The 26,173-nt window shown below is 30.6% G+C and overlaps 2 protein-coding genes across 5 annotated transcripts; one reads left to right on the top strand and one right to left on the bottom strand.

Annotated features, from left to right (window-relative positions):
* Positions 1 to 2,668: 2,668 nt before the first annotated feature.
* Positions 2,669 to 17,487, bottom strand: LOC110626732 (boron transporter 4). Of its 3 annotated transcripts, none has more exons than XM_021771721.2 (13): positions 6,437 to 6,573; positions 5,900 to 6,005; positions 5,725 to 5,807; positions 5,434 to 5,626; positions 5,212 to 5,350; positions 4,938 to 5,103; positions 4,667 to 4,833; positions 4,409 to 4,582; positions 4,224 to 4,319; positions 4,014 to 4,130; positions 3,616 to 3,935; positions 3,261 to 3,540; positions 2,672 to 3,173 (listed from the first exon to the last, which is right to left on the bottom strand). In XM_021771721.2, the coding sequence occupies exons 2-13, from the start codon at positions 6,001 to 6,003 to the stop codon at positions 3,009 to 3,011; spliced, it is 2,004 nt and encodes a 667-aa protein (XP_021627413.1). In that variant the 5' UTR covers positions 6,004 to 6,005; positions 6,437 to 6,573; the 3' UTR covers positions 2,672 to 3,008. The 3 variants fall into 3 exon arrangements, with proteins under 3 accessions (XP_043817543.1, XP_021627413.1, XP_021628481.1); XM_021772789.2 differs by lacking the exons at positions 2,672 to 3,173; positions 3,261 to 3,540; positions 3,616 to 3,935; ... (8 more) ...; positions 5,900 to 6,005; positions 6,437 to 6,573 and adding exons at positions 13,024 to 13,114; positions 13,205 to 13,348; positions 13,436 to 13,715; ... (8 more) ...; positions 17,120 to 17,202; positions 17,284 to 17,487; XM_043961608.1 differs by lacking the exons at positions 5,434 to 5,626; positions 5,725 to 5,807; positions 5,900 to 6,005; positions 6,437 to 6,573 and adding an exon at positions 16,829 to 17,008 and having other exon boundaries at positions 2,669 to 3,173.
* A 4,679-nt stretch (positions 17,488 to 22,166) lies between these two features.
* On the top strand, positions 22,167 to 26,066 carry LOC110626001 (ADAMTS-like protein 4). Of its 2 annotated transcripts, XM_021771722.2 has the most exons (6): positions 22,167 to 22,476; positions 23,520 to 23,678; positions 24,017 to 24,187; positions 24,290 to 24,444; positions 24,935 to 25,101; positions 25,349 to 26,066. In XM_021771722.2, the coding sequence occupies exons 1-6, from the start codon at positions 22,374 to 22,376 to the stop codon at positions 25,401 to 25,403; spliced, it is 810 nt and encodes a 269-aa protein (XP_021627414.1). In that variant the 5' UTR covers positions 22,167 to 22,373; the 3' UTR covers positions 25,404 to 26,066. The 2 variants fall into 2 exon arrangements, with proteins under 2 accessions (XP_021627414.1, XP_021627415.1); XM_021771723.2 differs by lacking the exon at positions 23,520 to 23,678 and having other exon boundaries at positions 22,168 to 22,476.
* The last annotated feature ends 107 nt before the right edge of the window (positions 26,067 to 26,173 follow it).

Here is a 26,173-nt window from a genome sequence, read left to right as displayed (position 1 = left end):
TCACTTGTTTCAACTGTGCTATTAAGTACTAAAACACTATTAGTATCGCTAATATGCATCCCATCTAGGGTGAGCAGTATTCGGTTCAAACCGAAAAAATCGACCAAATCGAATCGATTTGAAAATTTGATTCGGTTTTTTATATATTTCGGTTCGGTTCGAATTTTAATTTCAGAAATTTTAGTTATTTTGGTTCGGTTCGGTTTTGATAAAAAAACCGAAAAAATCGAACCGAACCGATTAGTGATAATAATATATTTTTTCAATAATATAGAGAAATTAAATCATATTAAAATTAAAATATTTTAATTAAATTTTAAAATATTAAAAATAAAGTGTAAAAAATAAAATAATTATTAAAAATCGAAACCGATCAAACTGAACCGAATCGAACCGAATCAGACCGGTTCGGTTTGATTCGGTTTCTGACCAAAATCGATTCGGTTTAATTTTCATAAACACTAAAATTTCAGTTTTCGGTTTATTCGATTCGATTCGATTTTGAACCGAACCGACCGAATGCTCACCCCTAATCCCATCAGTATTAAGGCTTTCATAAGGAGCAACTATATTTAGATTACTAGCTGTAAAATTAGTATAATTTGAAATATGAAAGTGAAAAATTTATTGTTGACGGAAGTAATCTCTAAAACAATTGCATTGGTTACACGTTCGAAGTTGATACACTGCATCACATCGAGGAATTAGTTAAATAATTTTTAATTTTGTTTAAATTAATTATAATTTTAAAGATTTGTTATATCAAAAAATTAAATATATATTTAAATACTTACAATAGGAAGTCTAACGCAATCTTTTTTCTTATAATTATTATACTTCGAAACAGAAAATCCTTATCCATCAAAGTTCCTCCATCAACGAGAACAATACCATTAATCTTTTCAAATAAAAATGAAGTATCCTCGGTATATTGACTTAAATCATTTGTTCCTTTTACGGTTCCTTGAACTTCAACAATTATATAGGGGTGAGTATTCGGTCGGTTCGGTTCAAAACCGAACTGAACCGAATAAACTGAAATTTTAGTGTTTATGAAAATCGAACCGAACCGATTTTGGTCAGAAACCAAATCGAATCGAACCGGTCTGATTCGATTCGATTCAGTTCGGTTTGATCGGTTTCGATTTTTAATATTTTTTTTATTTTGTACACTTTATTTTTAATATTTTAAAATTTAATTAAAATATTTTAATTTTAATATGATTTAATTTCTCTATATTATTGAAAAAATATATTATTATTACTAATCGGTTCGGTTCGATTTTTTTAATTTTTTTCTAATCAAAACCGAACCGAACCGAAATAACCAAAATTTTTGAAATTAAAAATCGAACTGAACCGAAATGTATAAAAAACTGAACTAAATTTTTAAATCAATTCGGTTCGATCGATTTTTTCGATTTGAACTGAATACTGTTCACCCCTACAATTATAGACTCGGTGCTTTTGCAAGACCCTTAAAATATGACGGTGTCATAAAAGTTACTCTAGGTACATGAATTTTTGCCGAATTATCATTGTTTTTGCATGACTCCTTCCAAACTTTCATAAACGCCTAAATAATTAAATAGATTTTTAGATATTGGTGGTAAGAAAAAACCTCGTCAATAGATAACGTATAATATAATGGAAACCACCATTATGCAATCATTCTTATCATCTCCTTTAGCACCATAGGAGTAATATCAAAAACCTTAGTGGTAAATGCATCGACAACTTCAAAGTTAGGACGCCATCGACACCAATATCGCAATGAATTTTTTAGATATTTAACAGAAAAATAAAGTCTAAAACAAAAAGTCTTATTATATAATAAAAATACTAAAATGTTGGCCATGGTGATTGATCAGCTTTAATTGAGTAGTTCTCAATTTCTTTTCTTTTGCTTGATTTTTCTTGCAATGTGAACTATATTGAGGACTACTCAATGATGATCACTCCAAAAGGGCTTTGGAATATATAGCTTAGAGAGTTGTAACATCTAACTTTTTATTTTTGCTATTATATTACATGTAGTTAGCTTAATAAATAAATTATTAAATAAATAATTTTATTTACGGAATGAAATTAGTTCAAATAAATTAGTTAATCAGTATTTATTACGAAAAGTTTTAATCAAATAAATTAGTTAATCAATATTTGTTATGAAAAGTTTTAATCAGACAAATCTAATAGAATATTAGACATCCATTCCTTTTAAATAAATTTTTGTGCTATATTATCAAAATACACCACCAACCATTAAAAAAAAACTAATTAAGAATTATATTTTCATGTCATCAAACTATAAATGTGCAAAAAGTTAACTAAATCTTAATTTTTTTAAAAAAAATTAGGTAAGTAATACTATATTCTCTTATATATATATATATATATATAATTACATCATACTATAAATTCATATTTTTATATCAAAATTATTATTTTTATTAATTATAAATATAAAAAGGTATTTATACTTTTTTGAAATAGGAAAAATACATTTATATTTAATAATTATCTTAATTTATAATGTATAATTTTTTTTTTTGAAATGGAAATGAAAATTGGAGATCGAGAGAATAAAATCTAAAATTTCTCAAATTTACTTAGATGCAGTTACAAACAGACTAAACCTGTGAATGCTAATTTATAATGTATAATTCTTCGTAAATTTTATTGAACATTAAAGGGAACATGTACAATTTAAAGGGGTTTGGCCTCCTAAGCTTTGCAACTTTTATATTATATATACTTATATTTTCTATAAATTTTCAATTTTGATATATTTATCTTTAGCCCTCTAACTTTATAAAACTTATATATATGCCCTTATATTAGTTCTCTTAGAAATATATGTTTGGTCTTCTTAAATTTTGAAAATATTATTATAAATATTAAAATCTTTTGAATTATTTTATTATTCACTTTACTTAAAATATTATTATAAACTGACCATATTTAGTAAACTTTCTCGGAGTATGTGCCTTGCGATTCATCGCTCACTCTTAGTGGACGATTTCCTCAGGGTAAACTTGACCGCGATTGTCCTCATGGAAGCTTACAGTCCTAACTTTGAACTCCCCTCTGCTGGTAGTTAGCTCATCTAACATCTCAGCATCACACACTTCCACTTTTCCTTCCTCATTTCTTACACCAGCTGCTTCTTTTTCCTGATAAACATGCACAATGTACAAGGTTAGTACAACTTCAAAGAAAATTTGTAAATATTTGTGGAAGATTGAAGCATAATAGCATACCTTGAAAGAGAGGCTGAGAGAGAGTCGCCGGTCACCGGCGAATTCCTCATATTCGGCTGCGTCCAGTTCTCGCAGATGATGCAGATTAAACAGCTTAGGGAGTATGTGCTGCCTTATAGTAATGAGAATGAAGAATGGTAATGGGAATAGAATTCCAGCTATTGGAATCCATGTCACACCAAAACAGACTAGCAAATACACCAATTGTAAGATGGTGAACATTGCTATGTATTTGAATGGAACGGACTCCACAAAAGAAGCATGAACCCCTTCCAACACTCTGCCAAAACAAATCACATACTGAGTTTGTAAAATCACAGGGAAATAAAATCAATCAAGATGGAACAGAACTTACTTGTACCGCCTGCCCGGCATAATGAAGAGAAGGAGCAATCTTTCCCAGAACTGGTTCCCAGGGAGACTGTCTATGGCCATGTAAGCGAAATATCCCCAGAGGACTGATGTAGGTATCTGCTTTATTGCAGGCACAGCAAAAACTGATGCTGCAACAAGCAGTGACTGCAACAAATTGCTCACTCTCTGCTCATTAACTCTGACAGGCAAGTAGGCATCAATGTGCTTCTCTGGATCAAATGAATCCTTCGGATTTTCTCCTTTGTTTTCCGCTTTCATGACTGCCTCCTTTAAGTCTTCCAGCTCTTTAGCTACTGTAATCTGCACATAATGACCTCAGGTGTTGGTAAAAGAGAGGTTAATGCGAAAGGTTTAGTTTGTAGTTGCCGAAGGACTTACAGCTGGACTGCTGTCAATCTCAAGGAACACAGCTTGCATCTTCCCATATATTTCAGAGTTGCTAGCTTTCTGCTTGATGCTTTCCTTAGCACTCTCCACCATCTTCCTTCTAATCAACTGCACATGATTAGTCAGATTATTCAATAAGCATTCAGTGAGACTCAGCTTCCAACAACTTGTGGAATTTACATATGAAATTCTGTGATTTACCTGTCTTTTGAGAACAGCAAGACTCTTTGTGTGCATCGGAGACTGGGGCAGGACCCCATTAGAAGGAGGCAATCCAAGCAATCCACAAAGCAAAGTCTAAAAACCATTCAATTAATGATAGAATATGAGTTGTGGAGGAATATAATTAGAGATTAGCAAGCATTAATAATAGAATTGGTATGTACCATGAATCCAAGCAACAAGATGTCATAATGGTAGGAAGAAGGATTTTTAAGATTGAATTCCTTCTGTTGTGCGAGCTGCGAAGCAACGCTGTGATCGAAGAAGTAGAGCCCTGCTACCATCAGAGCAGGAATGAAGGCAGCAAAGATGTATGCTGGAGGCACATTTCCCATATCCTGAAATTTTATTATGCATAGAACTATTTTTATTAGCATCATGTATCTCAAACAAGACAAAGCAGTTAATATGAATTTGGCTACCTTGATTACAGTCCAGTGATGTAAGGATGCAGACTCCCAAGGAAGAGGGCTAAAGAGCCTTCTAGGAACTCCAGAAGGAACCTTTCCTGGTACGCTAAATGAAAGTGCTGTCCACACCACAACCATTAAAGGAACCCCATAATCTGCAATGAAACTTCTAAACCACCCTGTGAAAACGGTGCAAAAAATTTCAGATCCCATAAGTAAAAGCTAGTAAAATCAATTAACAGAATTACTGAAGCACAAAGTCGCTTAAATTTTATCCACAAACCTGTGCCATAAAACCATGATCTTGCCTTTCTGCTCTTCAAGGCAGTGTAAAGAAGGCCAAACGTGAATATTATACCCAACAATCCATTTGTGTAAAGCCACTGAAACTGATACTTCTCTAGCTTTGGATCTTCAGCTTTGGGAATTTCGAACTCGCTCACCATTCCCTGTGATCCACCCATTGTTCCACATATTAACTATCTCATCATCACACTAGTCAGGTAACTAAATTTGATGGCCTAAAATTCATTTGCTGTATTATTGGTTTGACTTACTTTAATAGCCTCTTGAATGAATAGGACAGCAATTAACATCCCAAAAAGTTCGCCTGCAATCCTAGTAAATCTATTGATTATAGTACAAGCGTTGTATGTTGCAAGAAGGAACAGCAAAAGGGCTGTCCAGACACATACCCTGCAAAAGTTACATTTGAGAGTTAAAAATTGAAAAATCAAGAGCAAATATTTTGAAACAGTAACAAAGAAAATTCCCCATACCAGCCAGCCCAAGCCAAGAAAAGCTTCTGTCCCAGTTCTTCCCTTCCTTTAGCAAAATTGTACAGATAAGTGTACATAATAACAGTGGGTTCTGCAACTCCCAATATCAACAAAGGCTGCCCACCAAGTATTGAGTGTATGATTCCACAGAGTGCAGTAGAAGCTAATGTTTCTACTGTGCTTAAACTTCCATCTATTTGCAGTAAATGTTCAGATACTTTAGAACTTATAGGACGAAATCAGTTTATTGCAATCAAGAAAGAAAAGGCAAGCAGGAGAGGCAGAAGTAACCTGTGTCTCTACTGAGTTGCTCGCCGAAGGCAATGACAGGAAGAGCAGAAGCGAAGAAGATATAGGTTGTTGGCGCTAATATTCTGTCATAAATAGTTGGAAAAATTTTAAATGAGCAAAAGAAATAATAAATACTAATTTCAAGATTGTGCTGTTCTGAATTTGTTGAGAATACCCGAGTCCTGAACGGATGCCACCAATCCATTCTTGTCTATAACAAGCTGCTCTTCCTCGAACATCGTTCATGATGCCTCCAAACGGAGTTCTTATGTGCTCCATCTCTGTTACAAACAAGTACGTTAGTTAGATTAACAAAAAGGAAAAAATGAGAAATGATAAGCATGAATGAATTCGTTTTGAGTTTGAAAAAGCAATCTGCAGAGGCATTCACCAAGAAAATGAAGGAAAGTCGAGAAAACTTTAAAATGCTATATATTTAATTCTACAATGGAGTCTTTTCTTTTCTTGCATGTCCTTAACAATCAAATGCATGTATTGCCAAAGAAAACAAAAATTCACTTAGTTCCTTGCTTATGAATCCCCCAAAAAAAAAACTCATGTTTATCAATGAAGAATCTAGTGTTGAGCCAAGACTTGAGGCGGGACTAAGAAACACAGCCATGCATTGCAAGCTGAGAGCAGAACTTGCAGCATTACATATGTCAGATAAGAGGGAATTTAAAGATTACTGAGGAAGAAGGGTTTCACCTACTGCTGAGAATTTAACGGGAATTGCGGTGGAAAACAGAGCCAAAAGAAATTGAGGAATGAAAATGTATCTTCTTCGAGAGTAGCAGAGGAGGGTCTCTGTTTCTTTATATATATACAGAGGAAAACAGAGAAGCAAAGTCTATAGTCTACGCACGTTTCTAAAGACCCGCGAGCTACTCCAGTTGGGACCCACTTGAGAATTTAATATAATTAATTTAATTTAGTGTTTTTTTATAATTTTTAATTAGGTTTAAAAATTTATATTGTAAGATCTAGAAAACAGATTTTACCATACAGTGTGTAAACTTGGTCAGGGAAGAATGCTCATTTCCTTTTATCTCTTTTTCTTATCTGCCTCTTTATTATCATGCCACCTATCTCTATCTCTTTGGCTTTTGTCTTCCAGTGACGTCTAACCGTCTCTTTACTACTGTGTCACATGTCTCTATCACTCAGATCCGCACATACGGATGCATCAGAGCACTCCTCCATGCTAGACGGCCATTTAATTCCTTTCGGCGCACATGCTGATAAGGCTGTAAAGTGACTGAACCTGCCACTCTTTCTTGCATCATATCACCGGGCTGGATTGTCTTTTATTAGACCTACACTCATGATTGATCTGGCCTGTCTCAGGTATCCGAGTTAAGGCTTGAGATATTGGGTCGGTCTGCTTGAGAATGGCCTAATAGACTTTGGGTCTGTATTTTTCTTTAGGGTCTGGTCTCTCCTCAAAGCGTAGGAAATCCGACGGTCATCAAAAATTAAACTATGCATTTGGCATTTCACTAACTTTAAAAAATACATTGTCAAATGGGTATATCATATTGATGTGAGACATATGATCCTTCACTTTCACATAATGTGCCTAGTTGCTGGAAAAGATCGTGGAAGCTTAACCTTCAACTGAAGGTGAAAAACTTTGGAAATTTCTTCGAGACATTCTAGCTACCAAGGAGAATATGAGGAAAGGGATTGATATTGCAGAGACATGAATTAGATGCAATGCTCCAGAAGATGATGCTCATGTGTTATTTTATTGCCCTTTTCTTGTTGCCTGCTAATAAGAATTAGATATCAATGTAGAGGCTATTTTAGATTGTGTTGCATGTACCCAATACTTTGATCACGTAGAGTCTACAAAAAATTTTTTATTATTCTATCATCTCTTTAAAGTAATAAAAATAATATGTTTTGGAATAGAGTCACCTCCCAGCCTCAATAAACTATGCATTTAGGGATTAAGATTTTAACGGAATGGAAAAAATTGAGATTTAGGAGTACCGGCAACACCAAACCCAATCCTGTTCAGGTCTAATTTCTTTTGCAGCTGTAATTAAAAATGCCAAGAGTAAGTTTCATACGGTCTTATTAGATTACAAAGTGGATATCTTTACTCTATATATAGCTTAAGCCTGAGCTATGAAAGAATCTCTCTCCTAGTTAAAAAGTTGTGATATTAGCAATCTGAATGTAAAGATTGATGCTAAAAATGTGACAGATGCCTGGCTCATTGATGATTGTAGTGTTTTATTTTTTTATTTTATCTTGAATATCGGGATAAGTTAATATGACTACGCATGAAGCCGTTAAAATATATATTTATCTTAATATTTGTTATGAACCGCATGATTCTATTTATGATGTTCTTGAATATGATGTCGTTCAAAAATTTTTCTAACTTAATTTCTTGTATAATAAGGTTTTTTGGGTATATCAAGTAAGACATGTTAACATGGTTTAGATCAGAATTCTTTAAGTTAAGTTCATGAGTTCTTAATAATATAATAACCAGAGTCTCAAAAAATTAAAAAAAAATAAATAAATCTATTTTGAAATAAAACTCAAAATAATTATAGGTTAATGTACAACATTATGGTAATCCAATCAGTTTCTTAATATATAAAATAAAATAACAAACTAATAATTGATATGATATTTTATTAAATTTAAGATGATATAATAGCGTTAGAAAAAAGTTTAAAAATCTTTTAAACGGTTCGTCAAAGTTTAAATAAACAAATTTTTATTTTTATCTAAATAAAATTTAACTCTTATTTTATATAATGATTATTTTTTTAATTTTAAATTTAAATTCAAGCACTCTTTTTTTTTTTTAAATCTAAATTCAAGCACTCATATTAAATAGCAAATAAATATACCGTTCAATTTGATTGTAGAATTTAATAATAAAAGTTAATTAAAAATACATTAATTTATTAATAAATAATTGTCAATTAATTAAAAATAAATGATGTGGAAGTGGGAGATTGCAACGAGCCGAAAATCGGATCGTTACCGGCGCTAGGATCCAGGTCGACTTAAGGTGGCCAGGACCCGTGAACCTTGCATTTCTTCCTTACTCTTTTCTTTCAAAAACTCATTTCATTTTCCATTTAAAACATTAAAATATACTAAAATTCTTTACAAAAACATAACTCTTACCTTTCTAACGGCTTCCGACATCCGAGATTCTACCGAAAAGTAGAATTCCAATGCCGGACTCTAGCCGGGTATTACATTCTCCCCCCTTAAGAACATTCGTCCCCGAATGTTCCACAAACAATGAAGCACAGAAAAAGGAGGAAACGAACCTTAAAACATATATGGATATTACTGAAACATAGACTCTCGTGTCTCCCAGAGATAGAGAGAATGCATACATGGGTTGAAAACTATAACATGTTAGGGGGGATTTTTCTAAAATAAAATTAAAATTGAGCAATTTTTTTAAAAAAGTATTAAAATTTAGTAATAGAAATGAAATATATTTTAAAGTTGGATAACCGTGGATAAAATTTACTCTACTAATATTACAAGTTAAATTTCGATTAAAATATAATCACTTTTATTCAAGTTTTTTAGGTAAATTCTTTGTTTGAAATTAAAAATTTTTCAAAAATTTAATTGATTTTTTTTTTGTAATTTTCTGGTTTAAATTGTAAAAATTCATTTTTTTTTAATTTAAAATATTTTCAAAAATTATACGTGACTTTTATAAGGATTTGTTTGAATTTATACCAAATAAAAGAAAGTGTAAAACTCCGTGATTTTGATTTGGTATTAAAATTTTAAAAAATTAAATTAAATTCAATTTATTTTATTTTTTTTTAATAATTAAACATTTTCATTTTTTTAATTTAAAAAAATTAAAATTTTACATAATTATATAAAAATTTATTTGATTTTTCTTCTTGCAAAAATGAATTATGCCCGGATAAAGGAATGCATGCATTTGAAATACATCAACCGAGTTCAAGAGGACCAAATTGCCAAAGTGAAAGTGAGATCCTCTGGTTTACAAGCATATAACAGGCTGAGCCGAGTGTGGATTAAATTGGTTCTTCCATTCCCTTTTTCTGCATATTCAAAATTGATGGCAGTATATAGTCATATGTGGTGTGCTCAGTTAGAGTACAGAAAAATCCCATGAAAATGATGGCTACTTAGTTTCACCCACAAGAATTCTGAAAAAACAACAAAATCATTAATGAAATTAAGAATACTTACGACCAATGAGTTTCAGCTCAGAAAACTTTTGAATACGAATTTTACACGTACATGGGAACTGCAAAACCACATTCATGCTGTGATGATAACTTCTTTGTGATGGAAAATGGCTTATAAAATTTGTGTTTTTCTTCACTAAGTGTGAGACATTTATGTTAATTTTTTTAATTATAAAATAAATTTTTATTATTTAAATATTAAATTATTTATTATTAATTAATCTTAAAAGGTGAAATGAAATAGTAAAAATTATTTTTCTTATGAAATATTTTTAAAACTTTTTTATTCCACCAATTTCATTGATCGAAAAAGTGAAAGTCTTAAAAAATAATAATCTTTGCCTTATCATAATTTAACCACAGAATTTCAAATTTATCGAAATAAAACAATCGACAAACTATTTAAGCGGACAACTTTCAAATAAACAAACTATTTTATTATTATTTAATTTTTTCTTTAAATTTCTTATTAATTTAAATATTAAAGAGATTTTGCCCATTAAACTACCGATTTATTTATTATTTTATAAATTTATTATATAAAAAAAAACCGAAACAACATCAATACTATGTTAAGCATCGATTCTATTTAATTCAACAGTCTGGAATTATCTGCTACAAAATTATCTTCACAAACAATCATATAATTAAAAAGAAAAAAGCAAATTACAAAACAAAATATTTTATTAAGATTTTAGATGATTAATCACCAATTAAAACAGAATTATAAATTAATCAGCAACACCAAACCCAATATAAAACAAGAAATTAAAGAACTGAAAGGGTAATCAATACGTTTTAGCATCAGCAATGACACCCAATCATCTTACTCTAAAACAAAATTTAACAAAATAAATAAATAAATGCAAGAAAAAAAAAAAAGACAAGACCCAGCAGCAGCAAATCGAATAAGAAAACATTTACGGGTTTTCTAGATTTTATTGTCCTAATTAATGACACTTTTTTAGAAAAAAATATCATTAAATGCTATTAAAAAAGTTTTTAAATTGTTATTTTATCGGTTTAGCATTCTTATGACTAATTAACCAAAAAAAACTAATAGTTACTAAACTTAATTTGAAATTTTTTAATACTTCCTGTTTAAAAAATATATGAAAAAATTACTATTTTTAAAAAATTTATTAATTTATTTTCCATTAAAATATCATTATATTTTATAAAATTAAATTTCATAATTTTTTCACTAAAAAATCATTAATCAATTTATTTTAATTTTAATTCAGATAATAAATAGTATGAATATTTAAAATTTTAACAGATAAATAATACATATAATTAAATTTATAATATTAAATAATATAAATAATTCAAACCATTCATAATTTTTTTAATAGAAAAGTTAAAAAATTAAATTTTATAAAAATAAAAAATTTTAAAACAAAAATAAATTAATTAATTTTATAAAAATTCAGAGAGCTAAAAATAATTTACTCAAAATATATTCTTGTGGACAAAATCTCTCCAGTGCATGAATACCATCGGTAGATAGGTACAGAGACTTGGGTACCAGATTAGTTGAGCCGTGTTTGGATGTGGGTATTCTCCTTTGAAAGTCAGCCAATCCTTCAATGGCATCTAATTTAATAGGAAAAAAAAAAAAAGGGAATGTTAATTTATGGCCACTAGGTTTCTTAAAGTTAAAATTTTATTATGTCAACATTTTTGTCATTTTTTGTTCAAGTTTATGTTTGATATGTTGATTGAATGGACAGTGAAATTCCTTTTCATTTTCTTTTTCACAAGTCTCATTAGGCTAGAAAACTTAGTTTTGTCCATTGCCAAACCAAAACAAATCAAATTCACGTATAATCATAATCAGATTTGCACAGAAATTTTAAATTTATAAAAATTCAACAAGGAAACAACATAAAAAAAATCAAATAAAATCATTAAAATAAGTAAATAATAACAATTAAATACTAAAAATAGAGAAATATAAATACACCATAGATGCATCAACGAAGTTAAAAGATGCCCAACAAGAACATATTTAATAGAATAAGGTAGAGTGAGCATTCGATCGATTCGGTTCAAAACTGAATTGAATCGAATAAATCAAAAATTAAAATTTTAGTATTTATAAAAATCGAATCGAACTGATTTTAATTAAAAATCGAATGAAATCGAACCGATCTGATTCAGTTCAATTCGGTTCGGTTTGATTAGTTTCGAATTTTAATAATTTTTTTATTTTTCACTTTATTTTTAGTATTTTAAAATTTAATTAAAATATTTTAATTTTAATATGATTTAATTTCTCTATATTATTGAAAAAATATATTATTATCACTAATCGGTTCGGTTTTTTCGGTTTTTTTTATTAAAACCAAACCGAACCGAAATAACCGAAATTTCTAAAATTAAAAACTGAACCGAACCGAAATATATAAAAAACCGAACTAAATTTTTAAATCGATTCGGTTCGATTAATTTTTTTAATTTGAACCGAATACTGCTGGTCTTAGAATAAGGTGCTCAATTTAATTATATATTTATTTTTATATGATATATTTACTTTATTAGGAATTTAAATAATATGTCAAATTATTTTCATTGATTATTGTTTAAAACTGCATTATATAATCTAGATATTTGTAATTTATATTTATTTTTAAGTAATAAATTATATAAGGGTCATATATAATAATTTACATAAATTAAATTTTATATAAATCCTCATATATGTACGCTATGAATTTATATAGATTCAATTTAAATAAAAATTAATTCAATATATATATATATATAGTTTATGGCTATACTTATTATGAATAAATGTTTAACTCAGAAAAGAAAGATTTTATTTTCTGGTTCATATCTTCTGGAAGGTGATTTTTATATGCACTCTATGTGTATATATAATTAATCAATAAATAAATGATAAATAAATTAAAATCATTCTAAATTCTATATTTAATTACATCCAGATGCATTCACAGATTTAGTTTTGTGATAAATATATTTGAGTAAATTTGAGAGGTATTTCGAATTTCAAAATTTATTTGCTCATTTACATTTTACAAGTTAAATTAAAAAAAAAAAAAAAAAAAAAAAGAAAATGACCTATATTAACTATCAACTATCGTAATCTTTAGTACATGCCAGGAGAATCAAACTCACTCTAGTTCGACGATTCCCTCAGGGTAAACCTGCAAATTAGATTCAAGAACATGTAGATCAACCCATGTGATAACAATTCTATTATAGAAATCTCCACATAATGTATGTATATATCTTACTTGACCGCGATTGTTGTCCTCATGGAAGCTCACAGTCCTAACTTTCAACTCCCCTCTGCTGGTAGTTAGCTCATCTAGCATCTCCGCATCACACACTTCCACTTTCGACCCTTCCTCGTTTCCTACACCAGCTCCTTCTTTTTCCTGATAAACATGCACAAAATTAGCTTAATTATTTCAGCCTCAAAGAAAATTAATGAGAGATGGATAAAAACATATATAATAGTATACCCTGAAAGAGAGGCTGAAAGAGAGCCGTGGGGCACCGCTGATTTCCTCGTATTCGGCTGCGTCCAGTTCTAGCAGATGATGTGGATTAAACAACTTGGGAAGAATGTGTTGCCTTATGGTAATGAGAATGAAGAATGGTATTGGGAACAGAATTCCAGCTATTGGAATCCATGTCACACCAAAACAGACTACCAAATACACCAATTGGAAGATGGTAAATATGGCAATGTATTTGAATGGAACTGATTCCACAAAAGAAGCATGAACTCCTTCCAACACTCTGCCAAAACAAATCACATACTGAGTTTGTAAAATCACAGGGAAACAACATCAATCAAGATGGAACAAAACTTACTTGTATCGCCTGCCAGGTGTAATAAAGAGAAGGATCAATCTTTCCCAGAACTGGTTCCCAGGGAGACTGTCCATGGCCATGTAAGCGAAATATCCCCAGAGGACTGATGTAGGTATCTGCTTTATTGCAGGCATGGCGCAAACTGATGCCGCCACTAGAAGTGACTGCAACAAATTGCTCACTCTCTGCTCATTAACTCTGACAGGCAAGTAAGCATCAATGTGCTTCTCAGGGTCAAATGAATCCTTCAGATTTTCTCCCTTGCTGTTTTCCGCTTTCATGACTGCCTCCTTCAACTCATCCAACTCTTTAGCTACTGTAATCTGCAGTTAATGACTTCAGGTGTTAGTAACTAAAAGGAGTTTTAACGTAAAAGGTTGAGTTGGTAGTTAAATGAAGAACTTACTGCTGGACTGCTGTCAATCTCAAGGAACACAGCTTGCATCTTCCCATAAATTTCAGAGTTGCTAGCTTTCTGCTTGATGCTTTCCTTAGCACTCTTTACCATCTTCCTCCTTATAAACTGGACATGATATATCAGTCAGATTCCATAACCATCCAACGAGATCAGCTTCCAATAACTTGTAGACTTTTACTTGTGAAATTCTGTGATTTACCTGTCTTTTGAGAACAGCAAGACTCTTTGTGTGCATCGGAGACTGGGGCAGGACCCCATTTGAAGGAGGCAGTCCAAGCAATCCACAAAGCAAAGTCTAAAGCCATTGGATTAATGATAGAATATAAGTCATGGAAGAATATACTCGGAGATAGTGAGCATTAATAATAGTATATCGGTGTGTACCATGAATCCCAGCAACAAGATGTCATAATGGTAGGAAGAAGGATTTTTAAGATTGAATTCCTTTTGTTGTGCAAGCTGCGAGGCAACGAGCATTTTTTCAAATCATGCAAAAATAGAGAAATATTTTCAAAAACATGCAGGATTCGAAAATATTTTCGGATTCTGTGTGTCAACGCAGCGTGTTCGCCAGTTGGCGAACAAGCTTGTCCGGGCCACGGGGGCAGTGCAATCTGCTCTAGTGGCATGCCAGCTTGGCGGAAAGAATTGTTTGCCACTTAAAGTGGCGAATAACTGTGCTGGGTGGCGAACATGCACAGAAAACTGAGGAAAAGTGTTGGCAAACACTTTTCTCATGCATGCCCGCTGAATGCCCCTGCACCCCTGCACATGCATGCAGGGCTAGGCCTCCATGCATCAGCTCCTCCTCGGCAGAAGAACTTTCTTTATTACAATAATTTTAAAATAAAAAATATAACTACTTTATTAAAATAACTTTAAAATAAAAAAATAAAATATATTAAATATTTTTAAAAAATAAAATATTATATTTTTAAATAATTATTAAATTTTATTATCTCTTAATTTATATTTACTTTAAAAATATTAAATTTTATTTTTAATGTATAATAAATTTAAATTTTTAAAAATAAAAAAATTTATATATAATATTTTAATAATAAAAAATTTTTTCATAAACTATTTAAATTTAAAAAATACTACATAATAAATTAGATAATTTAAATTTAAATATTATAATAATAATATTATTAAATAATATTAAAAATTGATTTTATAATAAAATTACAAATGAATTATTAATTGATTGATAATTAAAAATATATAATTTTAAATATAAAAAATAATTTTAATATTAATATTTTTTTAATTAATATCAATAAATAAATTTTAATTTAATATAATATTTTATTAATTTTTATAAATTTTTTAAATTTATATTTATTTTATATATTTAATTTTTATTTATCAAACAAATTTGTGGTATCACATGCAACTGAGGTATCACATACATTGTGATATAAACAGAAAACTGTTCGCCACTTATAGTGGCGAACACTTTTCCTCTTTCTGTGCACATTCGCCACTTGCCACTCAGCACAATTGTTCGCCACTTAACAATTCTTTTCGCCAAACTGGCGTGCCACGGGAGCAGATTGCACTGCTCCCGTGGCCCGAACGAGCTTGTTCGCCACTCATAGTGGCGAACATTCCTTCTTCGACACCATGGGTGTCGAACAAGCATGTTCGCCAGTATGACTGGCGAACACGCTGCGTTGACACACAGAATCCGAAAATATTTTCGGATCCTGCATGTTTTTGAAAATATTTCTCTATTTTTGCATGATTTGAAAAAATGCTCGCGAGGCAACACTGTGGTCGAAGAAGTAGAGCCCTGCTATCATCAGTGCAGGAATTAAGGCAGCAAAGATATATGCTGGAGGCACATTTCTCATGTCCTGAAATTTTATAATGCATAAAACTATTCTAATTAGCAGCATATACCTCAAGACAAGAAAAAAAAAACACAGTTAAATTTTATTTTCTGCTACCTCGATTACAGTCCAGTGCTGTAAGGATGCAGACTCCCAAGGAAGAGGGCTGAAGAGCCTTCTAGGAACTCCAGAAGGAACTTTGCGTGGTACGCCAAATGAAAGTGCTGTCCACACAACAACCATTAAAGGAACTCCATAATCTGCAATGAAACTTCTAAACCACCCTGTGCCATACCACCATGATCTTGCCTTCCTGCTCTTCAGGGCAGTGTAAAGAAGGCCAAACGTGAATATTATACCCAACAATCCATTTGCGTATAGCCACTGAAACTGATACTTCTCTAGCTTTGGATCTTCAGCTTTGGGAATCTTGAACTCACCCACCATTCCCTGTGATCCACGCACAGCTCCACAGATCAACTATCTGATCATTCCACTAATCAAATAACTATTTGATGAGCTAAAATTTATTTGCTGTATTATTGGTTTGACTTACTTTAATAGCCTGTTGAATGAATAGAACAGCAATCAACATGCCAAAAAGTTCGCCTGCAATCCTGGTAAATCTATTGATTATAGTGCAACCGTTGTATATTGCAAGGAGAAACAGCAAAAGGGCTGTCCAGACACATACCCTGCAAAATTTTTTTGTGGGGTAAAAATGAATAATCATGAAAAAAAAAAATTTTAAATTTTGAAACAGTAACAAGGTGAATTCCCCATACCATCCAGCCCAAGCCAAGAAAAGCTTCTGTCCCAAGTCTTCCCTTCCTTTGGCAAAATTGTACAGATAAGTGTACATAATAACTGTGGGTTCTGCAACTCCCAATATCAACAGAGGCTGCCCACCAAGTATTGAGTGTATGATACCACAGAGAGCAGTGGAAGCTAATGTTTCTACTGTGCTTAAGCTTCCATCTATAGGCAGTAAATGTTCAGATACTTTAGAACTTATAAGATGACATCAGTTTCTTGCAATCAAGAATGAAAAGGCAAGCAGGAGAGGCAGAAGTAACCTGTGTCTCTCCTAAGTTGCTCGCCAAAGGCAATGACAGGAAGAGCAGAAGCGAAGAAGATATAGGTTGTTGGAGCTAATATCCTGCCATAAGTTTAAAATAAGCAAAACAAAATAATAAATACTAATTTCAAGATTGTGATGTTCTGAATCTGTTGAGAATACCCGAGTCCTGAACGGACGCCGCCAATCCAATCTTGTTTGTAACAAGCTGCTCTTCCTCTAACATCGTTTATGACGCCTCTAAATGGAGTTCTTAAGTGCTCCATCTCTGCGTACAAGCAAGTACTTCAATTAGATATTAACAACATCATCAAAAGAAAACCAGATGAGAAAACAGATCTTTTTTGAGTTAGAAAAGGGAATCTGCTGTCGTGTTGGTGATTCTTCTGGCAAGGCATTAAATTACAGTTTCTATGTTTATGAAACACAACCATCCACTGCACGCTAAGAGCCGAACTTGCAGCATTACATGTATGTATGCAGATAAAAGATTATTGATAAAGGAGATGGATTCCCTCTCCTACCGATGAGTTGACGGGAATTCCGGCGTGAACAGAGCCGGAAAAAAGCCGTAGAATGAAGTGGGAAATTTTTAGCAGATGAGGAAGGGAGGTATCCGTTTCTTTATATGCACACAGAAGAAGCAATAAAAAAAAAAAAAAAAGAAGATTTATATACCTACAAAATTTCTTACTTACGACGCCAGCTTGATGAAAACCAACTCAACAATAATGAATTAATTTAATTTTTAAAATCTATTATATCTATAAAAACATAAAACAGTTTTTTTTATTTCTGAAATCTAAAAAATAGAGATTATAGTGTATAAACTTAGCGAGAAGATCCACTTCTTCTTTTATCTCTTTTTCCTTCTTTTTTTTATTTCTTTTTTTTTATCCACTTTGTTATTAGTGTTATATGATGATTCTGTCACTCCGAGAAAGGCCTGCAAAGTGATTGGTTCTACTCTCTTATCGGGCTAAACTATTATTTAATAAATATGCGCGCATATAGTCCGTTCGGCTTATTTTGAACACAGATTAGAATATGTGATGTTGAACCTATCTGTTTTAAAAGATCCCGATGGATTTTGAGCTAGAAAAGTTTAACACCCATCAATTTTAGTGAAATTTTCTATAACTTTAAATAAATTTTTAATATATATTTATATTCATTTAAAGGTTTAAAATAAAAATAGATATATTTTATAAGATGAAGGAAGTATAATTATAGAAAAGTGTGTTTATCTTTAACTTCGAAAATGATAGAGTTTGTTAAGAGTTGATGTAATTTGCCAATTTAAAATAAATTTACATATTATATACATTATCATAATTTTCTAAAATGAGAGATTAGAATAATAGTTTTATAGCGAAAACTATGTCACGTATTAATAAGAAATGAATGGCATAGCAAAAACTGTTGAGATGTTAAGTCATAATTGGATAGCATCACAAAAATTAATCAAAAATTTTAATTGAAATTCTATAATAGAATTTTAATTTTATTTAATGTTAAGTCATAACTGGATAACAAAAACACATTTTCTTTAAAAAAATAAATTTATTTTTCTTTTAACTATAATAGAATTTCATTAATTTTTCTAAATCTTCAAATGCTAAAAAATATAAAAATATATTTTTTGAAAAATATTTTTTAAAATAAATAAAGTATATTTGAAATTCAGGTATGAGTTTAAGTTGTAGTCTTAGTTTAATTTCTTTTTTCCTTTTTAATATGTGTCTTATTTTCTTAAATTTTAATTTGATTGTCATTTAAATACGGATGATATATTCATAAATATAGATTATGATTCTTGTTAGACAACTATTTAGCTTTTATTTGATCTTTTGAAAATATGATCTCTATTATTTAATTTTTTATTAATCTTGTAAGTCAATGAAATTAAATTGAATTTTTAAATTTATTGAGACCTCTATCCAAAATTTATAAAGAAATTGAATCGGACTCAATCTTTCTCATAATAATTATTTGGTTTCGTATTGTTTAGAGTACATATTTTATAATAAATTTGATTTAATATTAAATAGTTTTTATGTGTGTTACCGCGTAATTATTTTTATAAAAATAATTATATTTATTAATATTTTATATCATAATATTTAGGTATGCCATTCATTTTAAATCATGAGCTGAAATAATTGTAAAAGTTTCCAATCATTTTCTAATTAGATACTTAATTCTAAAATGTAGCCATAATTTATGCTCTACATACCAAACATCATTAGCAACTCCATGCATTAACAATTATAAAATATAACTGTGATTGAGCGTCAGCTCCCTTTTTGTGGATCATTTTGTGCCAGGTGTATGCACAAGAGTAAATAACTAAATCATTAGTTAAAACAGAATTACAAATTCTCCGATTAATCAGCAAACCCCAAACCCAATCTAAAACAATATGACGGAATCAAGATGATCATTTTGACTTCAGCAATGACGCCCAATCATCTTACTCTAAAAAAATATAATTACACAAAAAGAAATATAAGGACGAAAAAAGGGACAAAAGCCAATAGCAACAAATGGAATATGAAAACACTTACAAGGTTTTCTAGACTTTATTGTACTAATGTGGTTAAATAATTAACCCACACCAAATGTAATGATCTAACTTTGGTAAAAAAAAAAAAAAAAAAAACTGCAAGGCTCCTTGTCTCTCTCCGTTTTGGGTCACTCGGCCTCACTTTATCATCGTCAACCGACGGCTGCCTTTCATTTTTATTGTAAAAGTGAATTTACTCTATTCACTTTTAGATAGGTTATTATATATAAACAAATACCCAGATTTTGTAACAAATCTAATAGATTATTATATATAAATAAAATATCATTTTACACCATAAATACATCTGAATAAATCTGAGAGATTTTGATTCTACTCTCTCAACTTCCGATCCCCAATTTCCATTTTAAAAAAAAAAATAAAATGCAATTTTAAATTTTATAATAATTTTTTTCTTAAAATAAAGGATTCTTTTCAATTTGCTATCAAATGATATTGCTTACATGTTAGAGTGAGCAGTATTTGATTCAAACTGAAAAACTCGATCGAACTGAATTAATTTAAAATTTTGGTTCAGGTTTTTATTCATTGTAGTTCGGTTTGATTTTTAATATCAAAAATTTTGTTTATTTCAGTTCGGTTTTGATTAAAAAAATTAAGAAAACTGAATCGAACCGATTAGTGATAATAATATATTATTTTTAATAATAATGAGAGATTAAATCATATTAAAATAAAAATATTTCAATTAAATTTTAAAATATTAAAAATAAAACGTAAAAAATAAAAAATTTATTAAAAATTTAAACCGATCAAATTGAATTAAATCAGATTGATTCGATTCAATTTCTAATTAAAATTAATTTGATTCAAATTTTATAAATACTAAAATTTTAATTTTTAATTTATTCCATTTGATTTTATTTTGAAGCGAACCAATAGAAAGTTCACCTCTACTCATATGCTTATCTACGGGGATGTGAGGATATTTACTCACTCTTGCTCTCTATTATGTTTATAGTCTTGTGCTTGCATGCTTTCAAGCATTCAAAACCATATTTATCCATTTTGTTATCTGCAGTAAAGATTCGGCTAATAGTTAAATTGTGAGATTCGAAGAGTCCGAAAGGAGCATAAAAGATGCCAAACAACTATTTAATTTTACCTCCGCTGACGTGGAGTTTTTTACTGCCTCTTCACAGTCTTGCATTTTTATTTTTGTTTTTTTTTTATATTATATAATAGTTTAGATATAATACTAGTAAGTAAATAAATAAATAAATAACTAATTTTATAGTTTTCCTCGTCTATAACCAATAAAATTTAATTAAATATAAAAAGATACATTATTGAGTGAAAATTAGTTGATATGGGATTTAGTCTCAAAAATTTTTTTTATAATAGTTCAAAAGATATTATTGTGTAAAATAATTTAAAAGGAATTAATTTTAGTTATATCCAACTTTATAGAATTGAATTTTAATTTTTATTCAAATCAAATACATAAAATATAGAATTCAATTGAATTTCAAGAAAATTTAAGAATTGAAATTGAATCAGACATAAAATATAGAATTCATGTATCTTTAATATAAGAGATTTAGTTCTTAAAAGAACATATATAGCAAGAGATAATGTCGAGTCTAATAAGTTGAGTGAAAACTAAAAGGACCATTTAAAATATCTAACATTATTCGTCCAGAATCATATAAGTTAGACAAGTTAGATGGTCAAGTCATTTCTCACTAATGAAATATTTATATTTTAAGAAAAGTTAACGATTTATTTTTTATATGTTGTGTCATTCAATGATGATGAACGATGGAGTTTTCTTCTTCAAAACGATTACAGAGCATTCATTAAACGATTACAGAGCATTATAAGTACCAACCACCTCACATTTTCTTTCTTGTAGATTAGTCAATTATAGTATAACTTCCTTTCGACCACATCAAATATAATCAAATATAATCTAAATTGTGAAATTAAAATATTAATTTAGCCTCCAATTTGTTTCTTAGAAAATAAATTTTTATATATAACTTTTTCCAAAAAATATAAGATAGTTTTCATTGTTTAATTACAACATTAAGGGAAAAATATTAATAAAATAGTTAAAAAGTTTAGTGATGCCGATAAAATTTTAAAAATTTTTAAAATAATTTACTCTTTAAGAAAAACTATTTTTCTTAAAAATATTTTAACTTATTAAAGAAAATATTTTATGAACTAATTTTTTAATTGCCTCAAACATTAAAAATGTGAAAAAATATATTTTTAAAAAAATTATGAAACAAATTAGGACCACTGGCTTTTTATAATACTGTGCATAGTTGTTAAAGTTTCGAATTGAATTTTTTTTAAATAAAAAAAAACCATATCAAACTATATTAACTAAAAAGAAAAACAATTATTATTATAAAATCAAAAATACCAAATTAAGTCTTTTCGTCATGTTATGGAGCGACTTGTCGTTTACATAGTCGTCGTTACCTCCGAAGGACTGCACTTCTAGAAGTCAACGTCATACATAATTCGATTTTTCTGTATCCCTCCATGGTTGAAGTTTTCAAATCAATGGCATATTATAATCGATCACTTCTTATCGTAATGTCAACGGAGACTTCGAAGGCTCTTATTGCCAGTCTGGCTTTGAGCCTATAATTCTATGACGAGAGGTTTGCCATGACTTCCCCGGGAAAAAAAGCTTTCCGGGAAACTGACAATGAGAAAGGAGAAATGGTATTGGAAGCTGTATCTGCTAATATTTTGTACTGTTCTTGCACCAGCTTTCTCAGTCGATCCCAGAATCCCTTCTCATGGTCACGGTAAGCCTATACAACAGGCTCCTCTCTACATTTTTATATCGCATAGAAATTGCCATTAAAGAAAACGAAGAAGTAATGCTCAGTTAATATTTCTTTATTCTGCAATGTGCATATATTCGTCTACTGAAGGGAAGTCCTCTTTTATATTTTGAATACGAGTTGGATTCTTGTGTGGAGTAATTGTCCTGAGATGTCTCTTTTGTGCTGAAATTGCTGCTGCATAGGCTCTTCTTAGTGTAGCTGATTAGCTTCCCGACATTGGTTAATTTGCTAGATCACACTGTTATTTTACTGAAAGAGAAGTTTATTGTTGGAATTTTAAGGAATATGAATTGAAATTTCCGTAAATGTTTGCAATTATTTGAGAAAATGCTGGGTGGTTGTAACCTGGGAGCGAATCTGGCAATGGGATAGTTATAACTGAAAGCAAGTATTTCATTAATTTGTGTTGCTGTATTAATGGCTCAATGCATTCCTAAAAGATTTAAGGAAGTAGGGTAAAGAATAACAATAATTCTAATGTTATGAACTTTATGTATAACAAAAATTCTGATGTTATGGACTTTATGTTCTTGTTGCCAAATATAATACTAGAAATCATATGGGGATTGTACCTGAACCCTTCCTTTTCTTTACTCCCACTGTTCTTTCTCGTAATATACAAGCTATCTGTTGCAATGCTTATCAAATGCAAAATACAGAATCTCTGTAACAAGATCAAATTTCTTAGCCATTGAGGAAATGGGGAGGTTTCATGTGGAGCCTTGATAGGAAATTGTTTAGTAATTCATGAGGTACTTGGATAGATAACCAAAATAGACATTGCAAATTGGCATAGGACATTTGTGGCTTCAATAAATGCAGTCCTAATAACCCATGGGTTACAGGAACTTTTTCATTTCAGGCTGTTTTCTCTTAGAAAGACAATTTATTTTAGCAGAAGTTGCGACATTGTATGCAAATCAAAAGCTCCAGTGTTGCATGAGTGGGACTTTTCACTGCTTTAACTGAACAGGCTCTTCCTTTCATGTATGCAAATTTAGGTTGCTATTGGAATGTATCTTGTCAAGACACTTGGTGGGGAGATTGTGCAATGGGCCATGCAATTATTGATCGCTCAAATGACTGCAAGGGATTATGCCTAGAGCCAAAATATTCTTTGTGCCCTCCTTACTATACACGTTTTTATTGCTGCATGCTAGGTTAGCTACTTTTTTCCATGCATATGCAAATCATGGTAAATGATTACAAATATAAAAGACACTCAATACTCAGGTCTGAATCATAGTAAATGAGTACATACTTATTGACTCGTGAAATTATTAAATTAAAACAAAATATGAATGACACCAGAAGAATGGAGTTTGAATAGTGTGGAGGACATACAGTTTCCTGTGATTTTGACATGAATAGAATATCTGATATCTTGCGAAGTTTGAATATTTTGCTGAAATGGTTCTATTTTGGTCATCATAATTTAGTTTAATTTTCTCTCAATCTTACAAGATTTTCCCCCTTCTGCTGCTATATTATTGTGCAGAAACTCCAAAAGTGACTAAAGATTGGTGTACAAAATGTGACTATAAGGTGGATGATGGTGATGAATATGTTTGTTGCAAAGATTGCTCTGATACTTACTTTTTTTCTAATGATCAAAGGTTGGGTTATTGCAAAAGTGGTGCAGAGCTACTTGTAGAGCCAAAACCAAAGGGTACCAGTCATCTCTCAGTGGATTTTTAACCTTTTGTTGTTTGTTGGTATAGATTAATGACGGAGACTTTGACCTTCATTATATATCTTATTTGTCCTTCAGAAATTTATAAATGGGTTGCTGGACCTTGGAAGGCTTGCTCATCTCTATGTGATGGTGGTATTAGGTACCGAGATGTGGATTGCTACGCGGTGTTTGAAGTTACAATGGTCCCAGATTATCCAGTATACGACTATAAGTGCTCCAAGGAAGAAAAGGTGGGCAGAAAAATTCTCAAAATCAAAAGGGAAAAATATTTGAGAATTATTTGTTCTTGAAATTTATTTTGCTGAAGAAAACTAAGCATCTTTGCAAATGTCAGTCAAGAGACATTTATCAAATCCCACATATCAACCAAAATGTAGAAAACCCAAAGAAAAGAAAAACTACTCTTTTCCATTAATGCACCTGTATATTTCAAGAATGATATTTACAGCATGCTCTCATTCCAGAGGAGCTTCAACTTCATCCATGTAATTCTTACATATAGATGGTTCTACATTGAAACCAAAACCAATCTTCTGTAGCTTGCTGTCAACAAGTTCTTTCAGTTTACTGGGCAGATTTTACTCCAAAATTTTATATGTTCTTTTGAGAAACTCACTAGATTTATTTTGTTGTATCAATATCAATTTAATGATGGAAACCCTAGTTATTACTGAATATGAACTTGGATAGCCTTTACTTATTTCCTTCATTGAATGGCAGCCAGTCAGAGAAGAGCCTTGTAATCTAAGAAGCTGCCTGCAGCTCACTGATGAAGACTTGCACAAAAGAAAGCATAATAGGACATCTACCTGGATGCTTGGACTAATTTCTCTTGGTTTGGTAGCTATTATTGGTGTTGGTTTTGCCTGTTTCATCCAATACAAAAGGTACTAACATTCTAGCCCTTGATGCATTTCTGTGATAGCATCCAAAGTCAAGTTATATATTTTGGAAGTAGCCTCTTTTTGAAATTATCAAGTACTTCAGTCATCTTAAACATTGAAATAAAGGATTTATGTTAGTTCCCATAACAAACTGATGAAATCCTCTGTTTTGACCCATTGAAATTTCTATTAAGTTATTTAAGGAGATATGAATAGTCCTGAATTCAAATCTTTCTTCTTGAACGTGCAGGAGAACATCAATGCAATATGGTCAGGTATACATCATGATGGATGGATATTCGTAAAGACATTATTGAATTTGCCATACATTGCTTTATGGATCATAGAAATATGATTGATTATCATGCTTGATGACTCACAAGCAGCTAGCTTCAGTATATACATTGAAATTTTCTCTGATGTTTTTATTTATTTTCTTTTATTCATTCCTGTATTATTTGACAGAATCATTCCATGTAATGTAACTCATGGAAATGAAATGGTCTCTCCTTTCCATTTGGTTTTAATAAAGCTTCAAAAATGAGTTGTCAACTTGTGAAAATTGCATGCTTCAATACTCAAACTCTCAATATATGCACAAGTTCTCAATAGGATTGGTGCTTGTATCAGACACCTTTGCTGCTAGAATCCCTCTTTTTTCTTTTCAGATCATTCATCACTATTGAAACCCAGAAATATCCAGACATCATAAATCACAGAACCCTGTAAAGTTCAAACATTATACAACTCAAATCAACATATAAAAATTTCGGTAAACAACAGTGTTAATGAGAAAGTCATAAAATTCAAGAGTTCTGCTAATTCAAGATGGAGAAGTGCTTAAATGCCCAAGGCCTTATAAGTAGTGTTTACCCTATCTCTAACCGATGTGGAGTTAACATATGGTTATTATGCCCAATGCCCAAGACCAAATATCTAGAGGGCGAAACATTTATAGATAGCTCAACGTGGAATAAACATGCTCTGATAGATTTAAAAAAATATAAGCTCAGATCTTTCCTAGCCCAAGAATAAAAAGACGGCTCGACTTCACGAGCTTGGGCCAGCGACCCAG

The sequence above is a fragment of the Manihot esculenta genome, chromosome 11, assembly GCF_001659605.2.
Source record: "Manihot esculenta cultivar AM560-2 chromosome 11, M.esculenta_v8, whole genome shotgun sequence".
NCBI lineage: Eukaryota > Viridiplantae > Streptophyta > Magnoliopsida > Malpighiales > Euphorbiaceae > Manihot > Manihot esculenta.
The sequence above is the reverse complement of the archived record's forward strand: the minus strand, read 5'-3'. Positions and strand labels throughout refer to the sequence as shown.

Coding starts and splice junctions, on each gene's coding strand:
- LOC110626732 (XM_021772789.2), bottom strand. CDS start 17,387: ATGGAGCACTTAAGAACTCCATTTAGAGGCGTCATAAACGATGTTAGA. Junction 17,022..17,119: donor GCAACTTAGGAGAGACACAG/GTTACTTCTGCC, acceptor TACTGCCTATAG/ATGGAAGCTTAAGCACAGTA. Junction 14,504..14,592: donor TCTTGTTGCTGGGATTCATG/GTACACACCGAT, acceptor CAATGGCTTTAG/ACTTTGCTTTGTGGATTGCT.
- LOC110626001 (XM_021771722.2), top strand. CDS start 22,374: ATGAGAAAGGAGAAATGGTATTGGAAGCTGTATCTGCTAATATTTTGT. Junction 23,679..24,016: donor TTTTTATTGCTGCATGCTAG/GTTAGCTACTTT, acceptor ATTATTGTGCAG/AAACTCCAAAAGTGACTAAA. Junction 25,102..25,348: donor TGTTTCATCCAATACAAAAG/GTACTAACATTC, acceptor TTGAACGTGCAG/GAGAACATCAATGCAATATG.